A 17,448-nucleotide genomic window follows, 5' to 3' on the forward strand; every position below is an offset into this window, starting at 1 on the left:
TTGACACCACACAAGTCCCGCAGCCTTTAGTTTTGTCTTACTTCATTATTGTCCAGTCGAGTGCTGCAAGGAATGAACTAGTTAAGCTGCAGCTGGCCCAGAACAGAGCATCACGTCTTGCTCTTCATTGTAATCAGAGGGCTGATATAAATACTATGCATGCCAGTCTCTCTTGGTTAAGAGTTGAGGAGAGACGGACTGCATCACTTCTTCTTTTTATAAAAAAAATGAACATGTTGAATATCCCAAATTGTTTTGCATAATCAACTTACACACAGCTCTGACACACACTTACCCCAACAGACATTCCACCAAGTGTATTTTCACAGTCCCCAAATCCAGAGCTAATTCAAGAATGCATACAGTATTAAATAGAGCCATCATTGCATGAAACTCTGTTCCATCTCATATTGCTCATGTGAACAGTAAACCTGTTTTCAAAAAACAGATAAAGCAACACCTCACGGCACAACGCCTCTCTCCTAGATAGTTTGTGTGCTTAATATGTAGGCTAAGTGAGCCTTTTGTTAAAAAATAATAATAATCTGTCCTCGAGCTGTTCTATTAATATTCTGTATTATGTCATATTCCATGTTTTGTGTGGACCCCAGGAAGAGTAGCTTCTGCTTTGGCAACAGCTAATGGGTATCCTAATAAAATATCAAATTCCCAAATTACACTTAAATGGCGACAGAACCATGTATTCGAAATCTGATAGCTGTGATTTTATTGTTGTCTTTGTGTCTTGTCTGTAGATTGAGCAAGATTTAGCACTGATGTTTGGTGATGCAATTTCCTCAAAATTCCTGGGGAAATGGCCTACTGTCTTCAAATAGAAGGTCATCCTGCAGGGTCATAGACTCACACCAACAACCAAGCTGATATACAACGAGTTCACAGCTGAGGTGGAAAATGGTACAGTCATACCACTTTATACTGTAATATGATGTTCTACGATGAGCATGTGGGAGGCAGACATGTTTTGAAAGTTTTCTGTCAGAATTAAAATGTGTGTTTCTAGGCTGGGAGAGTGGCAAGTAGTCCATTCTTCTCCTCGTCCATCTTCTGCCTCCCCCCGCTCAATGCCGCAACAAGCTGGGAAAAATTAACATCTTGTGAAACAGCTGAACATCTTGTGAAGTTCCTATGGGTCAGGCTACAATTCAACACACATTTGTTATTGATCCCCTCCTTTCCCCTCTTGCCCTTCACCCCTCAAATGTATAAACACTTACCCCAACAAAGAACACTATCATCAGCTCTATTGCTATAATACCTCTTACTAGTTACACTATAATTTTAGCAGTATAAAACTGTAATGCACATCAGAATCACTACTATCTGGTTTGTGAGACTTATATTAGATGTTTTGAGAATTAATAGTAGATGTCCTAATGATATATTATTGTCTTATTGGCAGCAACCAGCAGCATCTTGATGGCATCGATGGAAATCAACAGCCCTATCTGCTTGCCGTGGGGACCCAGAGAACGAGCGTTCATGCCTACTTCATCATGATTGACAAACATGCGGCGCCTTGTAAGGCATCTGGCTCACTGGGCTGTTTTGACGAGCTACCAAAGCTCACTTTGTATTTGGTACCTCATACAGCCTGGCAAACAGTTACACTTTTCTACAAACAGCAATCTACGACATTGACGTTGATTCAACTAAGGCGAATATAAGGGTAGCAGTGCTGAGTGCCAGAATGTTGCATTTAACATATCTGTTTGAGACACAGAAATGTTTTGTTTTGCTTGCAAATGCCACCAGGCAAATGCCAATAGCCTTGTAAAACATATGAAGTTAATCCAATGTCTTTGTCTAGGGAAATCTCTGCATTTGAAGTGTGGTCAGGTTGGTTGTTCACATGTATTTGGCACTTTTTCTGGATGTAGAAAAAAGCATCTTAACAAGGTACATGAAGAGCGTACCGAAGCATTTTCTGATAATGATGGTGAAGGCTCCTCTACAGCTGCTAACAGTTTTGCAGCAAACAATGTTGGTGATATGCCAGCACCAAGCTCACATTGCGATTCAGCTCTGTATTATAAGAGTGTGGTGGATAATGGTGCCACAACAATAGCTAAACTCAAATCAGCAGGAGTTGGTGAAACAACCGTCAACACTTTAGTCAGTTCCATGGGAAAGATAGTTGATGATATCCACAGTCAAGCTAAAGAGACAGTGAATATGTTTCTGATTTTAAAATTAATACAATTAAACAGTGTTTTGGGCAAATAGAAAATCCTTTCAATGTATTGAATTCTGAAACCAAAAGGTTTAAATATTTCTGAAGAGAAGTGGGGAACTGTAGATCCAGTTGAATATGTTCTTGGCACAAGATGTGACACGCGATGCAATAGAACCACTGGAACATATGACCAGGTTATTGTTAAAGATAAATTCATGTACAAATGAATGCACATACCCATCCAGGCGTGAAGTCTATTTATAAAAATGCGCACAAACAAAAATTTGCAGCCTGTGGATGGTCCCAATGAAAGTCTACTTTATGACTTTCGTGGTGGATTTAAAAAAAATAATCATGCTCTATTCTCATAAGGGAAATATGCAATACAAATTCAACTCTTCTGTGAAGACTTTGAAACAGCTAATCCTCTTGGATTGAGGTGTGGCATATAGACATTGGGTGCCCTTCACTTTAAGAAATGTCTCTCCAAAGTTGAATTCCTCTCTGCTCAATATTCACCTGGTTTCTCTATTTCATACTCAATATATTAAAACCTATGGGTTTCACTCACTACTTGTACGAGATGTACGAGATGTAAACATTTTGGAAAGTGATGGAATGAAGGTTCCCATGTACAAGCATCAAATTCATTGAACTATTGTCCGAGTAACAGGTGGCAATCTTGGTATTCATGGTTTATTTAATTTTGTGGAATCTTTTAGTGCAAGACATAGCTGCCGTTTCTTTCTTGCTGAGAAAGATGACTTGCAGACAGAGTTTAGTGAAGACAGTTCCAAGATAGTATTGCGAACTAAAGAGATGCATGTGACATGCAAATTCAGAGCTTTCACTATGGTTATATGGAAAGAAACAAGTTACTTGAAGGTTCCAATGATTTGGGCTTAAATGCCATTCAGTCTTGTTTTCTACTGCGCAATCTATTTGAAGCAATTGATTGCAGAAACCCACAGATGTTTAAGCATTTGTTTCCTGGAAAAAGGTTGTTACCAAAGCAACGTTTTATGGTGCATTATCCGTGATGTATTCAGAAAATCAGGCTGATTCTCCATAGCTGGTGTATGTGCTGCGAAGCAAAACACAATCAAAAAAGATATAAATATAATGAAAAGCTATAAAAACATAACTAAAACATTGCCTGAGAAACACCAAAGTGGCATGACATACAACTGCCAAACATTTGACCTAGGTAGATTGGATATTTGTCCAGGGAACATGGTGTCCTTAAATTTAATGGAAGGAGCTCATTAGGTGGCAAATGCACTCTGTGTGACGTCTTCCACTAAGGTTTTGAGTGTTAAATGGGCCAAACATCAAGGGAATGTCTACCGTTCAAATTTGGTTGTTTGTATTAAAGTTCATTGTGAGATGCCAATATTTCATGTAATCCAGTCTATTCTTGTAAAAGATAACGAGCAGTATGTTGTCATCTTTCCTTTAAACACACTGTTTCTTTGTGAACATTTGAATGTGTTTGAAGTTGTACAGAGAAGAAAGGGACCCCATGTTGTTGACTTTAAAGATCTTTTGTATCACAGATCATTCGACATACAGATGTCCTGTGGTGGTGATGATTCAAGTTAGTTTGTGGTCCAGTACTGCTTCATGTGATTTCATTTCCACGCTTGTACACAGTATCAGAACCATTAAGACATTTCCCCACGGAGGCACGGGCTTTCAATTCATACTTTCCCTATTGCTTTATTTTATTTCAACAATTGTACACCATGCAAGAACTGTTTGGGCTGTTTTGCAGCAATAGGCTTTTGTGTTGACTGATTTATGGTAGTAATGACATTTTTCTGCGTTTACCCTGATCAAGGTCAATTTATTTAGTATGAGTCAGAGTAAATGTGTGATAACATTGGTAGGAGTAAACATTATACTCAACAATTAATTCTAGAATACTGAACAACACTGCAGAGTAAAAAAATGTGAAACGCAATGACGTAGGAGTTACATTTCTACACCAAGTTGAGCAAATACAACTCTGAAAAAATAATTTGCCAGAGTACATTTTACTCTTTGGACTGAGACTAAATGTTATCTTTGGCAGAGATATGTTTTCTTTAAATAGAGTTAAATTTACTCTGTAATTTTTACTCTATATTTGTCTTGAGCCTCTTCATGGTATACGCACACCTAACCACATGCAAAAAGGGTTTTCTATTATTGGGGTTTCTATTATTGACTGCAGGTCGGTGGTGGGGGGTCATCTTTCTTACGCAGGCAAGACGATGAGCCACCACACACACACCCTACATTAGCTGTGGTGAAGCCTTGACCTAAAAAAAAACTCCCACTGTATAGAGTACTGTAGATGTGGTTCTGGATTCTCCTCTGATTTTCATGAACTCTAAAACATTATAAACTATATAAGCGTCCCCACCAGGATAATAACAGGCTCACCAAATCTGCTTTCATTCAAAAGATGTGAAGCTTCAAAGTTGATCTGTTGAATTTCTACACAGCTGGATCGCCTATTTTTACTGAAACAATCAATTACTGTAAGTATTTAGCCTAAGGACATACAGTAACAGCAGCATAATAACATAGTAACGCACAAAAAAATGGGACCTGAGGCTCCCAAGCTTTTCACCACTTCTATGAAGCCACACTGATGCTTACCTAACTTAACACTGAAGGGACGAGCACGAGAGAGAATAAGATAAGTTATACCCCTTACAAACCAAGACGAAAACCTGCCAACTTTCGCATGCTGGCAACTTTTTTCCGTCTTTTCTATGTATCTGTCTGAAAGGTGTTGCTGGTATCAAAGCCCAAACTTTTATTGCCCCCAACCGACCTAGTTATAATTGCGGTAAAATTCTGCCTACGGCTTAGTATAATATAAATGTACCCATAAAGCTGATGCGGCATTAGCACAAATTACATTTTAAATATTCTATTGTTGTCAGACATCACACTTGTTCTTGTCAATCACAAAGCTTCACAGAAATGCTTGTAATGCATTTATTCTTTCCATTTAAATGTGTGTAGTGCTGTCCTTGAGATGTTCTAGTATATTGTCACAGAAATGCTTTGGCATTTAGCCTGGGGGAATGCACACTGCAATTTCATATATTTTAAACAAATATTTGACAGGTAACTATTTAAATGCTCTTATATTTAGCTTGTTAATGATAGCTTGAGCTGCATGTTTTCAACTTAGCCTACTAGCGATGTGTAGTTTATCTGTCTTCAGCCAAAATAGCCCATGTGGACTGGGGAATTTGAAAAGAGAGCAGGTGCACGATGGGGTAATCACATCTAACATGGACCAGAAAATGTTTTCTCAAATCCAGGTTAGATTTTTTGTTTAACATGATCGGAAAGAGCAGATTTAGTGTTTTTTTATAAAAATAAGGACATGGGTTGTTTCAAAATACTACTTTTAAATGAGCCTAGGCTATATGACAGCGGTTCCATATATTCCATGGCATTCAAGTTGTGTGGGAAAAATATGATATGAAATATGATGATTTTATATTCCATTATATCTAAAATATGCGTGTTGACTGTGATCAAGGCAGGGGAATGTAATTGTCTTGTCTGTTTAATGAACAAGAGAAGAACTATTGATTTCATTTGCATAGCTCAGCCTTGTAGCCTAAAGGTTGCACAGACCAGTGACATAGTTAAACTCAAAATATATTATTTTATTTTGAAAATACATGTTATTAGTCTTTTGTTAGTCATGACCTGACTAAATGAATTAGTAATACAGATAATGGAAACACTTACCGAGTGATGCAAATGCTTCCACACAGGTGTGGTTCCTGTGTCAATTAAGCAATTAACATACCATCATGCTTAGGCTCATATATAAACATGCTGGGCAGGCCATTATTTTGGCTACCATGGCTATGCCCTCATAGGATGCCCCCATCATCAGGGCACGAGTGGTCACTGAATGGTTTGAAGAGCATGAAAACCAATGCAAATCATGTATACCATGGCCGTCTCAGTCACCAGATCTCAAGCCAATTAAACTCTTATGGGAGATTCTGGAGCGGCGCCGAAGACAGCGTTTTCCACCACCATCAACAAAAACACCAAATAATGGAAATTCTCATGGAAAAAGGGTGTCGCATCCCTCCAAAAGAGTTTCGGACACTTGTAGAATCTATGCCAAGGTACATTGAATCTGTTCTGGCTCGTGGTGGCCCAACGCCCTATTAAGATACTTTATGTTGGTGTTTCCTTTATTTGGGCAGTTACAGTACCTGTAGATGTCTTTGTGATGGTGTATATTCAATGGATTTATTAGACGCCCACCCACATCGACACACCCCTACCACACTCAATGTGCTAGCATGCTTAGGGGATATGGTCAGGTTAACTCTTTTATAGGGTGGTATCAGTGGTCAGGGTGGGAGTCAGACAGGAGGGTGGACGCACGGCTCCATCGGCAGTTCAACACGTGTGACACTCTCTCTCTGTGGTTACTTTGTAAACAGGAAGCTGAAGAGTAAAAACCACATGTTGAGGAAGGAATCAACAAACCTATTCATGTTAGTGTAACTATATTCAATGTAAAGGGTGAGCTCATTATTTATTTGCTTTTAATGACTCATGCATGAGCGAAGTTGGCTACTTTCTTAATTTTGTGTAGTTAAGTTGAAGGCCTTTAAAAATGATATCGTGTTCTTGAAGAGAACAGTAAGAACAACATGAAATGTAACATTTAAAGTATTACGTTCATGAATTGCAATAATTATTGCAGAGAAAAACATGTTGCAGTGGCCTATCATTTAACAAACTGTACAGTATCACCTTTTTTTTTTACAGACATGAAAGAGGAATGAATCCATCCATGTCTGCCGCACGGTGGGGATCTACCACGCCTTCACAGCCAATCGCGTGGCCCGTCACTGACACACATCCCGTTCTCTCACACGCACAACGGGACAGACAAGAAGACGGACAACTGTTCTCTCCACATTTTACACCAAAAAAGTAAGTATTTGTTTATTTGTGGGGTTATTAGATATTAGTTAATATTAGACAAAGTCACGAGGTATTTTGATAACTCTAATGATAGTCAGCACGCTATATAGCTAACTTAGTATGGCTAGCTAGTTTACATTTCTGAATAGAGCTAAAGTTATCTGGTTTATAACTGAGCCATACGCTAGGTAGCTGTAGCTAGCTATTAGTCATTTACTGTGAATAACATTTGATAGGGAAATGTGCGAGACAAAGTGGAACTTCCCATCACATCCCGAAGTTATGGACAGCTGTCAAGCCTCGGGTTGATAGAGAAACGATGAGTGAGCGCTATGCGCCCTGGTTGAATTTGGTGATTAGAAAGAAAGTTGTAGGAACATTTTCTCTCTGGCTGTATGAATAACGTTAGCTACAATACAATAACGTTTTGGTCGATTTGTGAAGTTCACACTTCTTGCATTGAATAGCTGACACAAATCTATAAATTGTGTTTTTTTCCTTTGCTTTGGCCTTGGTCTTGAGAGATGGACCCATGAATGTTGTAGCTCCTGGCTTGGTGCAATACAACTTGGTGTAAACGGATTCTGTGTCCATGTGCATCCTCCATTTTTCCTGTGAGCTGACAGTTGTTAAACGGAGAACGCTGGGGACCCATAACATAATACTAAAATATTTAACCCCAGAGGGAGGGCTGTACCATGCGAGGGTAATGGACTCACAGATGTGAATATTATGGATGTGACCAATAGAAAAACATGTTTTAACGTCTTTAATCGCCTTTAATCGGTTTTCCGTTAAAACGTTGAGAAAATTCATAAAATTCCACATGCACTATGCATAATCTGGTCCTATTTCGTATGACCGCTAGGGGGCAATTAAGTTCTATCAACACTTAGAAAAAAGGTTTCCAAAAGGGTTCTTCTGCTGTCCCCATAGGAGAACCCTTTTTGGTTCCAGGTAGAACATTTTCTTTTCTAAGAGTACCATCTGAAACCAAACAATTGGCCATTAAGCCCTTTATAAAGTGGCCACTTGCTGTTGTGGTCAATAGTGATCACTTGAGTCTGCAAGTGTTTTGGCCAAAATGAGCATTGAGACATTGCACACTCCACTTCCCAACTGACACTTCCATTTGTGTCAGTTGGAAGACAATCCATTTGCGAGCATTGTGTTCCGCTACCTGTCTTGTGCATGACTCACTCACTATGAAACACGGGCACTGGGGCAAAACGAAGCATCAGCTGATTTAGCTTGTTGTAGCCTGCCTGCTGCTAGCTAGCTTCAATGACAAACACATGGATTGAATTTTAGCTAGCTAGCTAAGGATGTTGGGCACTGCACACATACATTTGTCACTTATTTACAATAGTTTGACAACTTGCTGAGGAAGTTGTGGACATGTTCCCAGCAGTCAGTCAGGACTTCAGCTTGTTTCCAAAGCACCAACTGCTTCATTGTAACGTTGAGTCAGCTAAAAGCACAACGTAGCAGCAGACTCGACAGGGGCAGAGCAGGCTGTTCGCTGCTGTCGCTTTGCCTTTCTGTATAATTTTTCCAGCTTAACAACGATGATGTGCGGTGTGCTATAATAATAATTTGAAAGATGCACATCGCCTAACGTTACAGCATTGTTGCATTACATGTTGACCAGACCGCGCGTGCGTCCGTCCATGTTGATTTTGTCCTCCCATACCATACGCAATCAGGTGGTTGAAATATCAAAACCAACTCTGAACCAACTACATTCATTTTGGGACAGGTCGATAAGCAAACATTTATGGCAATTTAGCTAGCTAGCTTGCTGTTGCTAGCTAAATTTCTCTCGATCCTGACTAGTCTCCCAGTCCCTGGCGCAAGGGAGCCAATCAGCTGATGTTAGCTAATTGGCTAACAGTACACTAGCTTGAAATGGAACCACTTTCTGTCAAAATTGGAAAAGTGTAATATCTGAAAAGTAGCTAGCTAGACTATCTATCATGCATGATGGACGCATCTTCTTGTCATGGATGCCATGCCACGGTTGCCCTTGGATTGAAGACGTAATCCGGAGACGGAGGTGTTTTCTCCTTCTCTTTAGCTATCATACTCTAATTCCACTGATTTCAAAACTCCAGCCTCCAGAATATGGAGAGGAACACATATGCAGCTCCATTACTTGATACATTTTTTAAAAAGGTTCGTTCAACAGGATTACCAACACAGACTGACCAGCTCAAATAGACAGAAGCCATCTATATGGCAGACCAATCCTCTCTCGGCAAGTCCAGCCCACTCATTATCTCAGCCAATCATGGCTAGTGGGAAGGTTGACAACTTTTTCTGTAGCTTAACCAACAAGGCTCTTAATTTAACAATTTTATTCATATTTACAGATGGCATACAAGTTTGTTATTAAGGCACATGAAAGTTCACATGTTCCAGAAGGCATTTCTGCTAAAAAACGCATTTTGATACAAATAAACGTTCAAATGGCTCTCCTGTGAAGTCGTGACTTGCAACATACGCCTGGTTTCCTGAATCGCGTCACACGTCTACCACTTTGTGGAGCCGTTAGAAATGCTAATGATAGCCTAACCATTTTCAGGTAGATGGGAAGGCAATTAAAAGGTAACACAGTAGCTTATGCCTACCTGGCAGAATAATGATTATTTGCATTAATCCAGTGGCCATTTGTTTTGAAAACTCCATCACATGTGCGCTACAGAAACACCTCCAGCCAAACACAACTTTCTGGATTGGGCGCACCTGAATAAAAGGGTAAGCATTTTTGTGGACTTAGATCATCCCATTTTGTTGTTTAAAAAAAAAAAAAGGATTTTTTGGTATCGTTTTGATATCGAGTATTGTTTACATTTACATTACATTTAAGTCATTTAGCAGACGCTCTTATCCAGAGCGACTTACAAAATGGTGCATTCACCTTATGACATCCAGTGGAACAGCCACTTTACAATAGTGCATCTAAATCTTTTAATGATCTTAATCTTTGAATGACCTGGTCATCAGAAGGGGGAAAGGAGAAGATTAATTGTGTGTCGTCTGCATAGCAATGATAGGAGAGACCATGTGAGGTTATGACAGAGCCAAGTGACTTGGTGTATAGCGAGAATAGGAGAGGGCCTAGAACAGAGCCCTGGGGGACACCAGTGGTGAGAGCGCGTGGTGAGGAGACAGATTCTCGCCACGCCACCTGGTAGGAGCGACCTGTCAGGTAGGACGCAATCAAGCGTGGGCCGCGCCGGAGATGCCCAACTCGGAGAGGGTGGAGAGGAGGATCAGATGGTTCTCAGTATCGAAGGCAGCCGATAGGTCTAGAAGGATGAGAGCAGAGGAGAGAGAGTTAGCTTTAGCAGTGCGGAGCGCCTCCGTGATACAGAGAAGAGCAGTCTCAGTTGAATGACTAGTCTTGAAACCTGACTGATTTGGATCAAGAAGGTCATTCTGAGAGAGATAGCGGGAGAGCTGGCCAAGGACGGCACGTTCAAGAGTTTTGGAGAGAAAGGAAAGAAGGGATACTGGTCTGTAGTTGTTGACATCGGAGGGATCGAGTGTAGGTTTTTTCAGAAGGGGTGCAACTCTCGCTTTCTTGAAGACGGAAGGGACGTAGCCAGCGGTCAGGGTTGAGTTGATGAGCGAGGTGAGGTAAGGGAGAAGGTCTCCGGAAATGGTCTGGAGAAGAGAGGAGGGGATAGGGTCAAGCGGGCAGGTTGTTGGGCGGCCGGCCGTCACAAGACGCGAGATTTCATCTGGAGAGAGAGGGGAGAAAGAGGTCAGAGCACAGGGTAGGGCAGTGTGAGCAGAACCAGCGGTGTCGTTTGACTTAGCAAACGAGGATCGGATGTCGTCGACCTTCTTTTCAAAATGGTTGACGAAGTCATCTGCAGAGAGGGTGGAGGGAGGGGGGGAGGAGGATTCAGGAGGGAGGAGAAGGTGGCAAAGAGCTTCCTAGGGTTAGAGGCAGATGCTTGGAATTTAGAGTGGTAGAAAGTGGCTTTAGCAGCAGAGACAGAGGAGGAAAATGTAGAGAGGAGGGAGTGAAAGGATGCCAGGTCCGCAGGGAGGCGAGTTTTCCTCCATTTCCGCTCGGCTGCCCGGAGCCCTGTTCTGTGAGCTCGCAATGAGTCGTCGAGCCACGGAGCGGGAGGGGAGGACCGAGCCGGCCTGGAGGATAGGGGACATAGAGAGTCAAAGGATGCAGAAAGGGAGGAGAGGAGGGTTGAGGAGGCAGAATCAGGAGATAGGTTGGAGAAGGTTTGAGCAGAGGGAAGAGATGATAGGATGGAAGAGGAGAGAGTAGCGGGGGAGAGAGAGCGAAGGTTGGGACGGCGCGATACCATCCGAGTAGGGGCAGTGTGGGAAGTGTTGGATGAGAGCGAGAGGGAAAAGGATACAAGGTAGTGGTCGGAGACTTGGAGGGGAGTTGCAATGAGGTTAGTGGAAGAACAGCATCTAGTAAAGATGAGGTCGAGTGTATTGCCTGCCTTGTGAGTAGGGGGGGAAGGTATTGTTCTTTCAATTCTGCCCTCTAGAGGATTTAGCAGAAAAGAACACACGGCACTTGTGTTCGGCAATAAATACCTTCTTAATCACCTTCCCCCCCTACTCACAAGGCAGGCAATACGCTCGACCTCATCTTTTTATTGCCTCAAATCGGCAATAAATACATATTGCACTTCTCATTTCTGTGAATGTCCAAATCAATGTAAGAACTGGTGTTCAACTCAGGGTTTCCGTTAGCTGGTTATAATAGCCTGATTTTGGCCCCCCCAAAAATTGAAAAACTGATAAGTAAAATTGCCGCCTGACAATTAAGAACAAAAAATACCATTACGAAATAATGCTTTTTAGCCTATTCATTTACTTAAATACCAGTCGATGGAAATACATTTGACAGGTCATGCTTATCGGTCTATAGGGTAATTAGCATAATTTTGTGAAGTTAAATTGGCGCGTGTGTGTACAGTATATTCGTTATGTATCTTATTTATCACATGCGTACAGCATACAGATACAGAGCCTTTGAGCGGAAAATATGTCAGCATCTCAAACACCAAATGCACAGACAATGGTAGGCATGCTTCATCAGCACGTCACACACCACTTTGCAAGGAGCTGGAGGTAGTATGAAAACATATACTTAATTGTTTGAAACCTGAACGTTTTGCTACCTTGCTTTAAAGTAGCCTAGCCAAAATCCGACCATATCCGTGGAGGAAATTATTTTATATAAACTTTCTTTTATTTCTTTCACAATCCTAGTCATATTAGCAACCCATGCTAATTTTTGCATATAGATTTCCCTTTCTACATTTCTAACGGATATTTTCATCTGTCACACTGTTCATAGACTTCAGTACAGGACAGGGGTTGAGGTGTTCATAGACTTCAGTGCAGGACAGGGGTTGAGGTGTTCATAGGCTTCAGTGCAGGACAGGGGTTGAGGTGTTCATAGGCTTCAGTGCAGGACAGGGGTTGAGATGTTCGGAGGCTTCAGTGCAGGACAGGGGTTGAGGTGTTCATAGACTTCAGTGCAGGACAGGGATTGAGGTGTTCATAGGCTTCAGTGCAGGACAGGAGGAGATGTTCAGAGGCTTCAGTGACAGGGGTTGAGGTGTTTAGATGCTTCAGTGCAGGACAGGGGTTGAGGTGTTCATAGGCATCAGTGCAGGACAGGGGTTGAGGTGTTCATAGACTTCAGTGCAGGACAGGGGTTGAGGTGTTCAGAGGCTTTAGTGCAGGACAGGGGTTGAGGTGTTCAGAGGCTTCAGTGCAGGACAGGCTCATCATGGATGGAGGGTGTAGGAGAAGAGCTCAACTCTTCCACTGAGGGCAGGACAGGATTTCACTGGGAAGACAAAAAACTAACACAACACACTGTAAATACAAAAAGCATATACATTCCATTACAGCAGCGCCACCATAGGTTTGGTCAAAAAGTTTCTCCATGAAGTTAAACTCAGACATCTCAGAATTCACAAAGTCTAACACAGACTGCCATCTCGCACACTTGACACATTGATGTAGCCCGTTAAATGTTCCTGGATAAAGCCCTGATCATCCACATACCTAAATGATAACTGCGAGCAGACTGGTTGCACCATTGGTCCCAGAGTGGTGGGGCAATTCTTACTTCCTGGGGCCTGGAGTTTTTTCATTTTCTTGCCCTATAAGGTATGACAGTGATTAATCAGTTGTACATGTTTTGCACGGGCCATTATAGGACCAGTTTTTCTAATCAGGTCACGTGGTTTTAAAAACCTCCTGGAAAAAACTCCAGCATGGTCAGATAATAGGTCTGGGACAGGTAGCACATCCGGTGAACAGGTCAGGGTTCCATAGCTGCAGGCAGAACAGTTGAAACTGAAGCAGCAGCACGACCAGGTGGACTGGTCAGGTCCTCCGAGAGAGAGAAAGAAAGAGAGAAAGAGTGAATTAGAAAGAGCATACTTAAATTCACACAGGACACCGGAGAAAAGACAGGAGAAGTACTCCAGATATAACAAACTGACCCTAGCCCCCCGACACGTAAACTACTGCAGCATAAAAACTGGAGGCTGAGACAGGAGGGGTCAGGAGACACTGTGGCTCCATCCGATGATACCCCCGGACAGGGCCAAACAGGAAGGATATAACCCCACCACTTTGCCAAGCACAGCCCCCACACCACTAGAGGGATATCTTCAACCACCAACTTACCATCCCGAGACAAGGCCGAGTGTAGCCCACAAAGATCTCCGCCACGGCACAACCCAAGGGGGGGCGCCAACACATTGCAAACAATAATGAAAATGTCTGCAGTTTCTACTGGTCATTGTTTTCAGGCTGGATATATTGGTGCTAGCTAGGTACAAAGCTAAAGCTAGCTACCCCAGATGTCTGACATATAATGCTTTCTAGCCAACTGTATTGTAAACACATCATTTGTGGCAGGTGTTTGCTTGCAGACTTTTTTGTACAGCTTTGAAAATTCTACTGATAGTAGTGGTGGAGCTTGGCTTGCATGTGCAAATTCAGCACACACAACATTCTATAATAGTGTTATTTGACATTTCAAATGAAAAGCTTATTTATCTCATCAAATAGTGTTATTGTCAAATAGTATTAAAATAGTGTTATAGTATAGTATGTCGTGAAGCTAATAGCAGTGACTCTATTACTGTGTAACTCCGGTAGGGCAACATCTGAACAATAGCGCACTTGGTAATGTGTGTACCGGTGCTCGACCAGTCGCTAAAGCCAACATCACCCACAACGGAGAACGGTTGATTGTCAAGGGCAATGAATTCCATTATCTTGGCATTAATGGATTTTGCTTTTGAGTTGTCTCACTGAAAATATCTTCCATCTTCCACTATCTTCCACTCTTCCAAATGACTGCTCGATCCACACAGCAGACATTGTGGGCTAGGTTCGGAATGCTGTGTTGCACGTGAAGCGCAAACGTTTATGTGGTGTCATTAAGGCCTGTACCTACATTATATAGGTATGCACGTTAGCTTAGACATCGGTTTTTAACATTGCCGTTAAACTAGACATTGGGGCTATACCGATGTTGGCATTTTTAGCTAATATCGTCCGATTCCGATATGTTCACCGATGTATTGTGCATCCCTATTTTGTACACCTAGTGTATGTAAAAACAAAAAAGTGCCTTCTCCCAACTGCTGTTTTCAGATCTCTCCACAAGTTTTCAGATCTGGACTCATTGCTGGCCACTTCAAAACAGTCCAGCGTTTTGTCTTTAACCAATCCCGGGTGCTTTTCGAAGTGTGTTTGGGTCATTGACCTTATATGGAGACCGAGCTTTCGGGAAAGTTGTGTCCGACATTGCGCTCCAAAATGCCTTGGTATCAGTGGAGGCTGCAGAGGGGAGGGCAGCTCATAATAGTGGATGGAACTGAGCAAATGGAATGGCATCAAACAAATGGAAACCATGTGTTTGATGTTGTTGATACCTTTCCACTTATTTCGCTCCATCCATTATCACGTGCCCGTCAAGGTACCACCAACCTCCTGTGCTTGGTATTCTCCTGATTTCATGATGTCATGCACATGTTCAAGGCACCCATTTCCAGAGGCAGCAAAGCAACCCCAAAACATCTCTGAACCTCCTACATATTTGACTGTAGGGAAGGTGTTCTTTTCTTTTAGGGCTTTATTTTGTTTTCTTTAGAAATAGAGATGGTGTGCTTTTCCAAAAATATGTAAATTGCCGTCAGCCTTTCTTCTGTCTCTCTCTCTCTCTCAATAATGGGGTCCTCATGGATCTCCTACCATATAACCCCTTTTCAAAAAAAATACATGCCCTCCTAAAACTGGTTAGAACTCCAGTTCAGTTTGTGATATTAAGATTCTAACAATGACTGTGTGTTATATCGACATATTTAGAAGAAGTCAAGGACAGAGGGGGCCATGACTTTAAAAATGGCAGAGTAATAAGATCATTTGATTAATGAGCAGTCCAAATGGCTGCTTTAGTGGTTCTAGTGTTAAGGTTTATGTGCTTTGTGTAGTAGACTATAGTATCTGCTGCTACTGTACTTAGGCCTACTTGTTTTTATGTGCTTGACTAGAATATCTGGTTCTGATCAATCCTGTCCTTACACGTTAATAATGTGAGGGCAGATGCTGGAGAGGAGAAGCAAGTACAGGGAGTGAACATTTAATTAACAATGGGCATGGAACAGGACAGGACTGCGTCTGGACAGGGAAACAGGTAAACGACAATAATGCTGATGCGGGGAACACATGTAGGAACAGACCGAGATAGATGGGGCAATCAACAAGGTGAAGGAGTCCAGGTGAGTCCAATGAGCTCTGATACGCGTAATGATGGTGACAGGTGTGCGTAATGAAGGGCAGACTGACAGTGACGTGACAGTACCCCCTCCCCTCTAGAGGCGCCACCCAGCGTCCCGCCTGTTTTGAGCCTGACGGGCTGGCCGAGGCATGGGTGCTGGACAAGCCGGCTGATGTGTAGAAGCCCGACGAGCCTGCAGATGTCGTGGGAGTCGGCTGAGGCATGGGAGCCTGACAATCCGGCTGAGGCGTGAAAGCCTGACGATCCCACTGAGGCGTGAGAGCTCTCGACGAGCCGGCTGAAGCATGACGGGTGCCTATAGAGGCAAGAAAACCTCTTGAGCCAGCTAAGACATGGAATCCCGACGAGCCAGCCGAGGCACTCTCGGTTCCATTGGCGACGGCACCCAGACCCAACGTCAGCAACAAAAACAAAAAAACTAAAACTCCCTCATGCTTCACATATTGGTGTCAGCATTCTGTGAGCGCAGATGCTGGAGACGAGAAGCAAGTACAGGGAGTGAACATTTAATGAAACTCGGACATGAAACAGAGCACGGACAGCGTCTGGACAGGGGAACAGGTAAACGACAATAATGCTGATGCGGGGAACACATGTAGGAACAGACCGAGATAGATGGGGCAATCAACAAGGTGAAGGAGTCCAGGTGAGTCCAATGAGCTCTGATACGCGTAATGATGGTGACAGGTGTGTGTAATGAATTGTAACCTGACACCCTCGAGCGCCAGAGAGGGAGAGCGGGAGCAGGCGTGACAAATAATTAGGTCTATGTAATAACCACTAATGGTGTGTGTGTGTGTGTGTGTGTGTGTGTGTGTGTGTGTGTGTGTGTGTGTGTGTGTGTGTGTGTGTGTGTGTGTGTGTGTGTGTGTGTGTGTGTGTGTGTGTACTGTATCTGGTCTCAGTGTGAGACTCAAAACTGACACTACATCCTGCTCATATTAAGAGCTACGACACAGTAGTGCCTTGCAGCGATTGCTCTGCCATGTGAACAGAGGGAAGGGATCGTGCAGGCAAACAGGCAGGGTGGACTGAGAGGAGCAAAGCATATGTGCGTGTGTGTTAAAACCCATGAGAAGCCTTGATGATCCAGTGTAAACTTGGCCTTATTCACGGTATGCCGACGGATGTATATAAACGCTGAAAGTGCCATGCAGATGTGCAAGATCAGGAACAGGCCGCATATCTGGCATTGGTCAGCGCTTAAAGCTGGGCACTGTGCCCAGTTTGACTAGGCTACTGATATTCCATGGGGATACTCGGCATGCAAAATCACTTGTAGATCAATGACTATCAACAGAATTACATGCTTAGTTTGACATTGAAGGAGAGGACGCATCAGTCGTCACTTTAGGTATTTTCAGAAAGTAGAAAGAAAGTAATATGAACAAAACATTTTTGTGAATTGGCAATGCCTAACAGTTTTAATTGATTTTCTGACCAATGCATTCTACATTTGGATCGG

General features: G+C 42.5%; 1 protein-coding gene across 1 annotated transcript in view; it reads left to right on the forward strand.

Annotated features, from left to right (window-relative positions):
• Window positions 1-7,018: 7,018 nt before the first annotated feature.
• Window positions 7,019-17,448, forward strand: part of LOC118400934 (CD82 antigen-like) — a 51,754-nt gene continuing 41,324 nt past the window's right edge. The window contains exon 1 of the mRNA XM_035797971.2: window positions 7,019-7,171. Within this exon, the coding sequence (XP_035653864.2) occupies window positions 7,029-7,171 (143 nt within the window). The 5' untranslated portion in view covers window positions 7,019-7,028. The remainder of the gene's footprint in view (window positions 7,172-17,448) is intronic.

This window comes from Oncorhynchus keta, chromosome 22, assembly GCF_023373465.1.
Source record: "Oncorhynchus keta strain PuntledgeMale-10-30-2019 chromosome 22, Oket_V2, whole genome shotgun sequence".
Taxonomy (NCBI): domain Eukaryota; kingdom Metazoa; phylum Chordata; class Actinopteri; order Salmoniformes; family Salmonidae; genus Oncorhynchus; species Oncorhynchus keta.